The sequence below is a fragment of the Chelon labrosus genome (assembly GCF_963514085.1).
Source record: "Chelon labrosus genome assembly, chromosome: 5".
NCBI classification, from domain to species: Eukaryota; Metazoa; Chordata; class Actinopteri; order Mugiliformes; family Mugilidae; genus Chelon; species Chelon labrosus.
In genome coordinates this window covers 29,235,484-29,249,265 of record NC_140341.1, presented here as the reverse complement: position 1 = coordinate 29,249,265, position 13,782 = coordinate 29,235,484, and the positions used below count along the sequence as shown (strand labels likewise).

At 41.1% G+C, this 13,782-nt stretch overlaps 3 protein-coding genes across 7 annotated transcripts in view; all 3 read left to right on the top strand.

Annotated features, from left to right (window-relative positions):
• LOC311488196 (collagen alpha-3(VI) chain-like) overlaps window positions 1-13,782 on the top strand; it is a 93,660-nt gene that overhangs the window by 71,484 nt on the left and 8,394 nt on the right. For all 5 annotated transcript variants that reach the window (XM_084544739.1, XM_084544742.1, XM_084544741.1 and 2 more), the window contains 27 exons: window positions 5,631-6,242; window positions 6,487-7,107; window positions 7,286-7,879; window positions 8,033-8,632; window positions 8,721-9,055; window positions 9,218-9,296; window positions 9,420-9,565; window positions 9,659-9,751; window positions 9,876-9,929; window positions 10,109-10,180; window positions 10,281-10,307; window positions 10,408-10,452; window positions 10,572-10,625; window positions 10,713-10,775; window positions 11,105-11,170; window positions 11,278-11,331; window positions 11,439-11,474; window positions 11,565-11,627; window positions 11,830-11,892; window positions 12,004-12,066; window positions 12,301-12,363; window positions 12,564-12,614; window positions 12,780-12,815; window positions 12,931-12,993; window positions 13,228-13,290; window positions 13,595-13,627; window positions 13,723-13,759. In XM_084544739.1, the coding sequence (XP_084400865.1) occupies window positions 5,631-6,242; window positions 6,487-7,107; window positions 7,286-7,879; window positions 8,033-8,632; window positions 8,721-9,055; window positions 9,218-9,296; window positions 9,420-9,565; window positions 9,659-9,751; window positions 9,876-9,929; window positions 10,109-10,180; window positions 10,281-10,307; window positions 10,408-10,452; window positions 10,572-10,625; window positions 10,713-10,775; window positions 11,105-11,170; window positions 11,278-11,331; window positions 11,439-11,474; window positions 11,565-11,627; window positions 11,830-11,892; window positions 12,004-12,066; window positions 12,301-12,363; window positions 12,564-12,614; window positions 12,780-12,815; window positions 12,931-12,993; window positions 13,228-13,290; window positions 13,595-13,627; window positions 13,723-13,759 (4,086 nt within the window). The remainder of the gene's footprint in view (window positions 1-5,630; window positions 6,243-6,486; window positions 7,108-7,285; window positions 7,880-8,032; window positions 8,633-8,720; window positions 9,056-9,217; window positions 9,297-9,419; window positions 9,566-9,658; window positions 9,752-9,875; window positions 9,930-10,108; window positions 10,181-10,280; window positions 10,308-10,407; window positions 10,453-10,571; window positions 10,626-10,712; window positions 10,776-11,104; window positions 11,171-11,277; window positions 11,332-11,438; window positions 11,475-11,564; window positions 11,628-11,829; window positions 11,893-12,003; window positions 12,067-12,300; window positions 12,364-12,563; window positions 12,615-12,779; window positions 12,816-12,930; window positions 12,994-13,227; window positions 13,291-13,594; window positions 13,628-13,722; window positions 13,760-13,782) is intronic.
• Window positions 101-1,537, top strand: LOC311488719 (collagen alpha-3(VI) chain-like; the record flags this gene model as incomplete). Its single annotated transcript, XM_084545570.1, has 2 exons — window positions 101-623; window positions 903-1,537. 2 exons carry the CDS (start codon window positions 101-103, stop codon window positions 1,535-1,537), a joined length of 1,158 nt encoding a protein of 385 aa, XP_084401696.1.
• LOC311488718 (collagen alpha-3(VI) chain-like) lies at window positions 1,702-4,462 on the top strand (the record flags this gene model as incomplete). Its single annotated transcript, XM_084545569.1, has 4 exons — window positions 1,702-2,326; window positions 2,606-3,199; window positions 3,430-4,029; window positions 4,446-4,462. 4 exons carry the CDS (start codon window positions 1,702-1,704, stop codon window positions 4,460-4,462), a joined length of 1,836 nt encoding a protein of 611 aa, XP_084401695.1.

The following is a 13,782-nucleotide window of genomic DNA, read 5'->3' as shown; positions in this document are numbered from 1 at the left end:
GTCCCAAATCTTATCTTTCCTAGTAGGGAGACAACCACCAGGAAGGGATTATGTGTTCTTGCTGGATGGATCTGATGGTAGTAGAACTGGATTCCCAGCTATGAGAGACTTTGTTCAAACCGTAGTGGAGACACTGAGTGTGGATGACAACAGAGACCGTGTCTCAGTGGTTCAGTACAGCAGAGATCCAGCTGTCCAATTCTATTTGAACACATATGCCACAAAAGGCGAGATCCTTGACACTGTCAGAGGTTTGAGGCACAAAGGCGGAAGACCCCTCAACACTGGAGCAGCTCTCCAGTACTTGAGGGATAATGTTTTCACGGCCTCTGCTGGAAGCAGGCGTCTGGAAGGAGTTCCACAGATCCTAATATTGCTAAGTGGTGGACGATCTTTTGACAGTGTTGACGCACCAGCCTCTGCTCTCAAACAGCTGGGTGTCTTGACTTTTGCAATTGGAACCAGAGGCTCTGATATCAGAGAACTGCAGAAGATATCCCATGACCCCAGTAATGCTCTGTCTGTGTCTGAATTCACTGAGCTTCCTGGTGTCCAACAGCAACTTATGTCCTCCGTGGAAAATGTGGTTATTGACGTGACCCCGGAATCACCAACTGTACTTGGTATGTTATCAAGCACGTCTTTTTGCTGACTACCTTCTTTGTTCCACCAACATTCAGAGGGTGGAATAAGAAAAAAAAGAAATAAAGGAACATGATTTGCTCTATGTGTGCATTTCCAGAAAGTTGGTAGTGTACTTTCCCTCTGTTTAAAACACAAGTAGGAAGGTCCATGTGCTTTCAACCAAAACAACAAAACAAAAAGCAGGCCGGTTGATGATTTGCCCATGACTGTACTTTTAGCAGAGGTTTTGACTTTTTTGTCTTCCTGTCTTTTCTCAGTTGACACTGCCAAAAAGGATATTGTATTCCTCCTGGATGGTTCTGATAGCACTAGGAATAGCTTCCCTGCCATGCGCGAGTTTGTTAAGACAGTGGTGGATAAACTCAATGTGGGAGAAAACAACGACCGAGTCTCTGTGGTCCAGTACAGCAGAGAAGCAGAGGTCAACTTCTATCTGAACTCACATAACACGAAAGAGGATGTTGCTGATTCGGTCAGAGGGCTTAGGCACAAAGGAGGAAGACCCCTCAACACTGGGGCTGCCCTCCAATACGTCAGAGACAACGTCTTTACAAACTCCTCCGGAAGTCGGCGCTTTCAAGGTGTTCCACAGATGTTGATCCTGCTGACTGGGGGAAGATCTTTTGACAATGTAGACACCCCAGCCTCTGCTCTCAAACAGCAGGGCATCTTTGTGATTGGCATTGGAACAAGGAACTCTGACAGTAGAGAGCTGCAGAAGATATCATATGAGCCGAGTTATGCTCTATCAGTGTCTGAGTTCACTGACCTCCCAGGTGTCCAAGAACAGCTTTCCTCAGTAATGAGCACAGTGCTAGTCAGGGCCACGCCAATGACACCAACAGTGACTGGTAAGAAAGTAATCTATGTTTACCTTTCAAGCTCAGGGTAGGACACAGCTTGACCTGTATTAATGTGTGATTTACTGAGTCTACGTCAGCCAGTGCAGTTTGAAGAACCAATTATGGCAGCCTTATCATTGCGAGTTGTAAAAGTTATGGTTAGCTTTCATTGTCTGACTTTGCCACAGGAAAGACTGGATGACTGTGCCTAAACATGTCCCAAATCTTATCTTTCCTAGTAGGGAGACAACCACCAGGAAGGGATTATGTGTTCTTGCTGGATGGATCTGATGGTAGTAGAACTGGATTCCCAGCTATGAGAGACTTTGTTCAAACCGTAGTGGAGACACTGAGTGTGGATGACAACAGAGACCGTGTCTCAGTGGTTCAGTACAGCAGAGATCCAGCTGTCCAATTCTATTTGAACACATATGCCACAAAAGGCGAGATCCTTGACACTGTCAGAGGTTTGAGGCACAAAGGCGGAAGACCCCTCAACACTGGAGCAGCTCTCCAGTACTTGAGGGATAATGTTTTCACGGCCTCTGCTGGAAGCAGGCGTCTGGAAGGAGTTCCACAGATCCTAATATTGCTAAGTGGTGGACGATCTTTTGACAGTGTTGACGCACCAGCCTCTGCTCTCAAACAGCTGGGTGTCTTGACTTTTGCAATTGGAACCAGAGGCTCTGATATCAGAGAACTGCAGAAGATATCCCATGACCCCAGTAATGCTCTGTCTGTGTCTGAATTCACTGAGCTTCCTGGTGTCCAACAGCAACTTATGTCCTCCGTGGAAAATGTGGTTATTGACGTGACCCCGGAATCACCAACTGTACTTGGTATGTTATCAAGCACGTCTTTTTGCTGACTACCTTCTTTGTTCCACCAACATTCAGAGGGTGGAATAAGAAAAAAAAGAAATAAAGGAACATGATTTGCTCTATGTGTGCATTTCCAGAAAGTTGGTAGTGTACTTTCCCTCTGTTTAAAACACAAGTAGGAAGGTCCATGTGCTTTCAACCAAAACAACAAAACAAAAAGCAGGCCGGTTGATGATTTGCCCATGACTGTACTTTTAGCAGAGGTTTTGACTTTTTTGTCTTCCTGTCTTTTCTCAGTTGACACTGCCAAAAAGGATATTGTATTCCTCCTGGATGGTTCTGATAGCACTAGGAATAGCTTCCCTGCCATGCGCGAGTTTGTTAAGACAGTGGTGGATAAACTCAATGTGGGAGAAAACAACGACCGAGTCTCTGTGGTCCAGTACAGCAGAGAAGCAGAGGTCAACTTCTATCTGAACTCACATAACACGAAAGAGGATGTTGCTGATTCGGTCAGAGGGCTTAGGCACAAAGGAGGAAGACCCCTCAACACTGGGGCTGCCCTCCAATACGTCAGAGACAACGTCTTTACAAACTCCTCCGGAAGTCGGCGCTTTCAAGGTGTTCCACAGATGTTGATCCTGCTGACTGGGGGAAGATCTTTTGACAATGTAGACACCCCAGCCTCTGCTCTCAAACAGCAGGGCATCTTTGTGATTGGCATTGGAACAAGGAACTCTGACAGTAGAGAGCTGCAGAAGATATCATATGAGCCGAGTTATGCTCTATCAGTGTCTGAGTTCACTGACCTCCCAGGTGTCCAAGAACAGCTTTCCTCAGTAATGAGCACAGTGCTAGTCAGGGCCACGCCAATGACACCAACAGTGACTGGTAAGAAAGTAATCTATATTTACCTTTCAAACTCAGGGTAGGACACAGCTTGACCTGTATTAATGTGTGATTTACTGAGTCTACGTCAGCCAGTGCAGTTTGAAGAACCAATTATGGCAGCCTTATCATTGCGAGTTGTAAAAGTTATGGTTAGCTTTCATTGTCTGACTTTGCCACAGGAAAGACTGGATGACTGTGCCTAAACATGTCCCAAATCTTGTCTTTCCTAGTAGGGAGACAACCACCAGGAAGGGATTATGTGTTCTTGCTGGATGGATCTGATGGTAGTAGAACTGGATTCCCAGCTATGAGAGACTTTGTTCAAACTGTAGTGGAGACACTGAGTGTGGATGACAACAGAGACCGTGTCTCAGTGGTTCAGTACAGCAGAGATCCAGCTGTCCAATTCTATTTGAACACATATGCCACAAAAGGCGAGATCCTTGACACTGTCAGAGGTTTGAGGCACAAAGGCGGAAGACCCCTCAACACTGGAGCAGCTCTCCAGTACTTGAGGGATAATGTTTTCACGGCCTCTGCTGGAAGCAGGCGCCTGGAAGGAGTTCCACAGATCCTAATATTGCTAAGTGGTGGACGATCTTTTGACAGTGTTGACGCACCAGCCTCTGCTCTCAAACAGCTGGGTGTCTTGACTTTTGCAATTGGAACCAGAGGCTCTGATATCAGAGAACTGCAGAAGATATCCCATGACCCCAGTAATGCTCTGTCTGTGTCTGAATTCACTGAGCTTCCTGGTGTCCAACAGCAGCTTATGTCCTTTGTGGAAGCTGTGGTTATTGATGTGACCCCAGAATCACCAACTGTTCTTGGTATGTTATCAGCAACAGCTACCCAAAAGTCTGGTTCAACCACTTACATTTTCTTAGCTAATTTTTTCATTAGAATCCTTACAAAGAAAAGTAAATACAATGACTCTTTTGCTCCAAGTGTGCATTCCAATTACAGTAATACTTTTTATAACAACTGTGTTTCAATTTGTGAGCAGGCCATGAATCTACATTTAGTAGACTTTTTTTTTATTTTTTCTCTCCTCATTTCATTTCTCAGTTAACATTGCCTTAATGATTGTTGCATTCCTTTTCTATGTTGTTTTGCTTGCATTTCTAACAAATGTCATGTGACAAGATATTATACCTTGAGTTTAAACCAATTTATAACTACAACGCTATAATGCTGTCTGAGATTGAATTCTTTTCAATATTCTACTGTAATGTCCTAATTTCAGTTTTCAAACTTCTTTAACCTCCTTGCATACAAATGAGATCATACTTTTTATTCACAGCAGTGTTATAATACTACATTGAGTCTGTATTTAGAATGATCTTTAAACTAAACTAATAAAGTTCTTCCATTCAAGTGATGGGAATATTTTACAAACATTTGCAACACTTCAGAACCAATAATGCTGAATACTGTATTCAAAATCCATCTTCAGGTCTGTTTCAAACTAGAATTAAATAATAGATATCCTGCTGTATAAAGAAAAACAAAAGAAAAGTAAACAAAAACATAAACAAACCAATAAAACTTTTCTTCTGTCCACATTATTAGTTACAATATTCCACTCATTAATCTGATGGAAACTTTTTCAAAACTTTTTTTCAATTCAATTCAATTTTATTCATATAGCGTCAATAACAATACAAATCGTGAATCCTGAAACCCCCAGAGCAAACCTGAATTCGACAGTGGCAAAGAAAAACTCCCTTTTAACAGGAAGAAACCTTGAGCAGAACCCAGCTCATACGGAGGAACCCATCTGCCTAAGGCTAGCTTTTTATGGGACTGTTGGCATAGATGATGTTTGGAGGTGATCATAATTGTAAGAGCTAGAGAAGTATTGAAATACAGATGTTAACATTGATAGACATGCAATACATGTGTACAGAATAGAGCAACATTGTGTAAGATTCAGCAGCTTTACATACAACGCCAAGTACTAGTAGTCTTTACCCCAGGGATGACAGGTTACACAAACACGGCCCAAACTGAAGCGCAAGTAAACACACACAAAAAAAACACGAAACAGTGAACAAGATGAGAGGGAGAGGCAGAATGTGACATTGACAGCCCTTGAATGTTCATAACCTGGAGTATATCATGTCAGTAGTAATAAGAATTAGGTTTAATTGTCATGACAGAGAAAAACCTGTTGGAAAGTAATCATTTTGCAGAGGGTCTTAAGTAATCAAAGCAATAAAGTGAAAGCTGAGGAGAAATGCTTAAGTACAATATTTTCCTTAGAATAACCTAAAATTGTCATGTTATCAAGTCAAGAAGTCCACTCATGTATTAAAAGGCTACCAGACATTGATATAGTATTGCTTGTGTAATTTTCCTTGGACACTTTTTTTTGCATATTATGATTTCTGAACAAAGCATAACATCACCTTTTTTCTGTCCCCTTAAGCTGAGTCGCAAGGCCCCCGGAAGGATATCGTATTCCTTGTTGATGGATCTGATGGGATTGGACGTGAATTTGTCATCATTCAGGAGTTTATACGCAGGATCGTGGAGAGTCTCAATGTCGGCGAGAGTAAGATCCAAATTGCTGTGGTCCAGTATGGCGACATCCCTCAGGCTGACATGTACCTGAACACACACACAACCAAAGAAGGTGTTATGAATGGCATTAGGGAAATGCGCCATCGAGGAGGCCAGCAACGTAACCTGGGTCAGGCTTTGCAGTTTGTCAATCAGGATGTTCTTACAGAAGCTCGAGGTAGCAGGAAGCAAGATGGTGTACCCCAGTTTGTGATCGTTGTGTCCGCTGGACCTTCTACAGATGATATCAGTCGTGCAGCATCTTCCCTTAAACAATCCAGAGTTCTTCCCTTCAGCATTGGAACCAGGGATGTTAATCCCAAAGAGCTTCAAGTGGTGTCATATGTGCCCAATTTTGCCTTCAGAGTAGATGACCTCCCTGGCCTGTACAGAGTTCAAGAAAACTTAATCAACACTCTCACTGAGTTGTCAGATGAAGACATTGCCAGGATGAGACCAGAGTTCCCAACATATGAAGGTAATTTGACTCAGTTAAATTTGTTTCAAAATATGTACAGTCTAAACACAGTCCAACATATCGGCTATACATTATTGTAGATTTTAAGGCACATTTGAAGATTACTAATAACTTACACTGTACATGGTAATTAATATTTGAAAGATAACTTCCTCAGTCATACTGTACGTTCTCTCATGTATAACTCTGTGGTAAGCGGTAGTAATGACACCTTGTCACTATGCTTGCATTCTCTTTTGAGCAGGAATCCAACCAGCACCTGCAGAAGGAGACAAGAGGGATGTCGTGTTTCTAATTGATGGCACCACAGCAGTACGTAGTGAATTCCCTTCCATTCGTGATATGATAAGAAGAGTTGTGGAGAAGATGGATGTAGGTATGGATAAAGTCAGAGTTTCTGTGGTGCAGTACAGCGATGAACCAAAGTTAGAATTCCTTCTGAATGAACACTCCACCAAAAATGAAGTGCGCCAGGCTGTGACGAAACTTCGAAATAGAGGAGGGAATCGTCGGAACACAGGTCGTGCTATTGAGTGGGTCTCCAGAAACATCTTCCAGCGGTCGGCAGGAAGTCGACTTGAGGACGGTGTGCCTCAGTTCCTCATTGTAGTTACAGGCGGCAAGTCTACAGATGATGTATCCGAATCAGCCTACCAACTTAAGCGAAACCATGTAGCACCACTTGCCGTCGGTTCAAGAAATGCAGACCAAGATGAACTGAGAGAGATTTCTCTAAAACCAGAGCTTGTATATACAGTTGATAGTTTCCAACTGCTTACAAGAGTGGAGTCACAGATCTTAAATTCAGTCAAAACAATATCCACCACTGATATCATCGGTAGTCTTCCTCCTCCAGTGGATGTTGGTAAGAAATTTTAAAGTTTAAGTTGAAGTCATTTATGCTAAGCGCAATTACTGTATAATGTTTACATCATTTGCTTTTTAGATTTTTTTCACTTTCATTGTAATAGTGGTGGAATGTAAGAAAAAATGCATCAGTCCATTTACATTCTTTCTTTTTCTTTGTTATCCTTATTATACAGTCAACCTGGATCTTGGGAAAAAGGACATTATCTTCCTTATTGATGGCTCAGATAATACAGGTCCTGTTGGGATTGCTCATATTCGTGACTTCATCCTCAGCATTGTGCAGCAACTCGATGTCCAGCCTGATCAAGTGCGTGTGGCTCTTGTTCAGTATGCAGACAGTATCCAAACAGAGTTCTCTCTCAACTCGCATAACAACAAACCAGCTGTTATATCTGCCATCAAAAGACTTCGTCAGTTGGGTGGACGGTCATCAGATTTGGCTAATGCCATTGAATATGTCCTACAAAATGAGTTAAAATCCTCTGCTGGCCTTCGTCCGTCTGCATCCCAGCATCTTGTAGTTCTCACAGGTGGCCGTTCCTCCCAAGATGTTGACAGCTATGGACCTCTTCTTAAGGACTCCCGGGTCAACTGCATCGGCATTGGAGCTGGTGGTGCTGACAAAAGGGACCTTATCAAAATTGCCTCCTCCTCAGATCATGTTCTTCAGGTTCCTTCATTCCCTGGCCTGCCAACAATACAGGAGACGTTTATTGCCAGGCTGAGTGGGGAGACCATTCAGACTACACCACCAACTTACATTCCTAGTAAGTTATACAGAACTTTACACATATTACAGATACTAAGATAATTAGCACATGTTATAGTTATGGTCTGTTATGGTTTAAAACTGCTGTCAATTTCAAAATACAGTACACACATATTTCAATGTACCACTATTTTCCTTCTTATACCTTAAGGTTTACCTCCACCTAAAAAGGCTGATATAGTGTTTTTGGTGGATGGCTCCATTAATTTGGGGCGGGAAAACTTCAAAGAAGTGATGGGATTTGTCAACACCCTCGTTGATCTGTTCTTCACCGAGAGAGACAACCTGCAGATCGGCCTGGCGCAATATGCAGCAGATGTCACTGACGGTTTTTACTTGAACACCTACAAGGACAGGGAAGCCATTCTGGAAGCCATTGAGCAAGTGGAGTACAAAGGTGGACGTAAAATCAACACTGGTGCAGCCATACGCCATGTTCAAGATGTTTACTTTACCAAAGAAAAGGGCAGTAGGATGGATGAAGGCACTCCGCAGATCCTTATGGTTATCACTGGAGGACGCTCAGCTGATGACAGTAAAACAGCAGCACTTGGTTTGAAGAGTAAAGGTGTGAGAGTCTTTGCTGTGGGAGTGGGCAACATTCAGAATGAATTGGAAAACCTTGCAAGTGAGTCCTCCACTGTAGCTCGTGCAAGTAACTTTCAAGAACTTTCAGAGCTCAATGAGCAGATCTTGGGGACCTTGGATGATGAAGTAAAAGGACGACTGTGTGTTGAAGAAATGGCTAAAAGTAAGAGAAATAACAATATTATTGTTTAGTTTGTAAGTTTTCTGATGTTTTTTGTGTCTAACAAAAACAACCATGCTCTGTTTTACAGCCTGCAGCGTTGAGGTGTTGGTAGGGTTTGATGTGTCTACCCAGGACATCTTCAGAGGTCAGACCAACCTCCAGAGCAAGATGGGTGCCATTTTACAGAGGATTTCCAAAATGGCACCTATCAGTTGCTTGGCTGGGCAGACTCCCTCAGTGCAAGTGGGCATGCTGGCCATGGATTCTGCCTCTGAGCCGGTCCATTTAGACTTCACAGAAAATGCTGATGAGCTGTTTGAGGGCTTTAGAGCCCTGCAGAATCGTGGTCCCTTTGTCCTTGATGGCAAGACAATCTCAGCTTACTCCAATAGGTTCAAAATCAGACAAGACAACACTGTCAAGGTTGGTTACTGAAAGTGTTTTAGCTAATACTGATATATACTGAATTGGTTTCACATCAGGATAGGGGCTAGAAAACTTGAACATACCAAGAAAAGACTCATGGAAATGTACAGAAATGAGAAAGTGAGTTGCATTTTTCTTCTTTCTTCTTTTACACTTAAGGTTGTCATCCATTTGACTGATGGCCTTGACGCCCCATATGCTGAAATGAAGAGACGAGTTGAGGAGCTTCGGATGTCAGGTAAAAAGATGAAACCATACAAACTGCAACCAGCCCCTATCTAACCTCTGTGAAGTTATGACAATGTCATATTAAGAAGTAAGAAGTAAGGATAAATATGTTTCTGAAATTCTTGCAAAACAGGAGTGCACAGTTTTATCTTGGTTGGGCTGGAGAGGGTGCCAAAATTTGAGGAGGCTTTGCTGTTAGAATTTGGTCGTGGCTTCAGGTACACCAGACCTTTACGACTGAATATCATGGACTTGGACTATGAACTTGTGGAAGAACTGGTGAGTACTTATGACTCACACATAAAACATCTAACGCATACTGTAAATGTATGTTTTCCATAAGCTACTTATATGGCTTTTTTTGTTACACAGGACAATATCGCAGAAAGGGAGTGTTGTGGAGTGCCATGCAAATGTACTGGTACCAGAGGTGACAGAGGAGCAGTTGGACTGCCAGGGTCTAAGGTATTTTTAAAAAATAAAAATAAAACAACAACAACTACAAAAACAAAACAAAACAACAACAACATAGAGCTTTCCTTTCTACGTCCTTTAATGCTTCTTAATATTGATTATTTTTGTCTTTTAGGGGAGTCCGGGATTGTCAGGAAGTCAGGGACATCCCGGAGATGAAGGTGGAGCTGTAAGTTTGACTGTCTTGTTTGGTTCCAGCATGAAGCTGACCATAAACTGTCCCGATTTGTGATTGTTGTTCTGCTATGTTTTTTTATTTCTTATATCAATTAGATGTGTTATCCCTTCATATTGAATGCCTTATGTATCTTGCTGCTGTATTTTATTGCGTTTATTCTGTAATTACAGGGAGAGAGAGGTCCTCCTGGTATTAATGGAACTCAGGGTTTCCAGGGATGTCCCGGACAGAGAGGTGTCAAGGTAAAAAAAAATTCTTTATCATTTAACCTGTTATTGTAAAATGAGAATATTCTTTGTATTTTTAATCTTTGTAACACATTGTGGAACTTCTTCTTCTCAGGGCTCTCGTGGATACTCAGGAGAAAAGGTGAGCATTAATCTTTTGTGAAAAACATTATTAGACAAAGTTATTGGGAAAAAAAAGAGGCTAACCATAAATTATCTAAACCTCTGCTACCTTGTTTCAGGGTGAATTTGGAGAAATTGGGCTGGATGGCATCAACGGAGAAGAGGTGTGTCCCATGTTTTTCAGTCATTCAGTCCATGAGTTACACGAGTAACACATAATAATAAATGATGTACCCTTTTCCCATGTCTTTAGCTGTCTGACAATGTTTTTGATATGTTTTAGGGCAAAAGTGGAGTGGCAGGTGCTCCAGGGGACAGAGGAAACCCTGGCAGAAGAGTGAGTGACTATTTAGTTTTGATATTTTCTTCCTACCTTTGTATTTTTGCTTTATTTTAATGTTTTATAATTGTTTTCTGCTTTTAGGGTCCTAAAGGAGCCAAGGGACAAGCAGGAGACATAGGAGAAGTGGGAATCAGAGGAGACCCTGTTAGTATTCATGGAAATATGTTACAGTTACATATTTTATATTTATTGCGTTACTTGTCAACTATTTGTGAATTTGTTTAATTCTATGAATACATAGTATTCAAAAAATGAAGGTCAGAGTTGAGTCTGTTACTAAACAGCTGGTATAAATTTCCAGACCACATTTTATTAAGTCATTCAGTTACATTTTCATTTATTTATTAAAGTCTCCCAGGAAGTGTATAATTAAGAACTTGTTTTTGTTTAGCTTTGTTGGGCAAACATTTTTATCTATATGTTTATGATGTTTGAATGTAGCAGACATTTAAAAAGGAGTTTCTTTTTATTAGGGAACAAGCGGACAAGATAACAACCAGAGAGGACCCAAAGGAGACCCCGGTGATGCTGGACCAGCGGTAATGTTATCTGAGCTTGTTATGTTGTTATTGTTGTTTTATTTTATTTATTATTGTGTGTGTTTGGATGGATTTCTTTCACTGGAATATTTATTCTATAATGATAGGGAGAACCTGGTGAGGATGGAAATCAGGGAACTCCAGGTGAAAGAGGAAGAAAGGTAACCAAGCTTTTGTGCGATTACCATCTTTTTAGAATTCATACTTGCCATACCTGCTGTACTTGGTTTTTGTTAACCAAGACCTTTTTTTACTTCAACTTTATTAGGGAGCCGATGGCAGAAGAGGCCCACCTGGACAGGCTGTAGGTGCCGTTATGTTGATAACATACATTTTTTTTAATACTGAGTAACTCTTATGGAGGTAACTTTTTGCCGCTTGCATGTCATTAAAGGGAAATCCTGGAAGACCGGGAAGTGATGGTTTGCAGGGAGAGTCTGGTATTGGAGGATCTAGAGTAAGTTTTCTTGCTCTGCAGTTCTTTTTTTAACAGTATGAAGCTTCAATCTACACATACACTTACCAAATTCATATCATCATTGTATGTAGTATTTATATAATCTATAAATGGTACTTCATTCTCAAATAAACGGGTTGGTATTCAAGCTCTAATACGCAAGAACGTGTGTACCATTGTCGTTTGGTTTCTCTTTTTCAAGGGTCCATCAGGACCAAATGGTGCACCAGGGCCTAGAGGTGAAGATGGGAACCCTGGACCTAGGGTGAGTGGACCTAATAACTAAATTTTTATATGTATTTTTTATGTATATTTTATATGGATGACATTCTGAACTTAACTTTAATGCTTAACTTTCAAATGCTTTATTGTTAAGGGCCCTGGAGGGATCCCAGGTCCTGCTGGAGAGAAAGGCAGAAGAGGACCTCTGGGTCGCAAGGTACTGATAGGGACATAATTTGGCATGGCATTTGATTTTCCATAACAGCCTTGTTTCATTTATAAATACACTGGCCTAGCATAAGCTGTTACTGGGCACACAGTTAGTATGTTTGATCAAACATGAAAGAGCACTAAGAAATTATCAAGGCATTGTTTTGGGGGAAAAAAGTCACATCTATGGAAACTGACCTGCCTTTGTCTCATTCTTTGTCATATCTCTTTGTCTTTGTAGGGAGAGCCAGGAGATCCTGGACCTAAGGGTGTTATTGGCCCCATTGGCCCCATTGGAGAGCCTGTAAGAATGAGAGACTATCTGCTTTACATGCACCATTACTATATGTAAAACTGGTGAAAAACCTTTTTTGAAATAACTTCAGAAAGGAGGACAGAAGGATGTCGCTCCTTTTTTTTCTACAGAGACTGTGCAGAGCTGAATTAATAAGCCTTTAAATACAAACAATGGCCTAAGGATTTATTTTCTTCTCTTTCTCATAGGGTGAAGATGGTAGAGATGGGATTGGTTTTCCAGGGCCTGATGGAAGAAAGGCAAGTGATTTGTGACATCTTGTATATGGTGAACTGATAATTAATTAAAGACGTGTGTAATCAAAACGTGTGTAACTATATATTTGTTGTGCAGTTACACACTCTTTCAGCAGCACAATAATGATACTAATAATACCTAAAATATGTGTGAATTGTCCTTTGCAGGGTGATGATGGTTTCCCAGGGTTTCCAGGACCCAAGGTAATGGAAAACACAAATTTTTAATATTATATTTTATAATTACAGGTTGCAAAATAAATACTGTGTTGTACTCTCCATCTAGTAGATCAGTTGCATTTATCCATTTTTTGTGCAGGGAGCAGCTGGGGACCCTGGCACCCCAGGTGGACCTGGACCCAAAGGAAATCTTGGACAGAGGGTAAGTTTTGAGTCCCCAGTTAGATGGTGGTAAACTTATATATTCCATAATACACAGGTAGTTGCTGTGGTTTTATGGTTCAAATATATAGAGCATGTATTCTTGGCTGTGAGTGACTTGCATGCACATTGATGTCGTATTTGCCTTTGAGGAGTTGGTCTGTGTTGAACAACTGACAAATGCATTGGTTTAAAAATGACTTATTATCTCTTGTTTGTTGTTAATTATTTTCAGGGGGTCTCTGGGAACATTGGCCCTTCTGGGCAGAAGGGAGAGGTCGGATATCCTGGACCATATGTAAGCATCTTCAAATTCTACACTTAGTTGTTGACCAAATTCCATATCAATGACATGATGCCACCATAGCACAATATGTTTATTTAGAATTCACAGTTTACAGTACACTACAGTACATTACAATACAAAGAGGTCTGTTACTTGTGTCATCACGTAGATTCAAAACTACAATGTTAAGTTCTTAACATGATCAAAGAAATACGTGTAGTGCAATATATAAAAATAAAAAGTGTTTGACAGTGCTCAGTGTTCATCCATCCATCCATCCATCAGCTCTTAAATAACTTTTTTTTTTCTCTCATAGGGTGCCAAAGGTCCAAGAGGACCAGGTGTTGTGGTACGCTTTTTGACTGAATGAATAGAGCAAAACTCATGCTGCTCATGTTTGAATACTACACAATTCTTTAAATTTCTCTTTCTCTCTCTTTTCAGACATGTGACCTTGTCAAGAAGATAAGAGATAACTGTCGTAAGTATAATTTAAAAACTTTC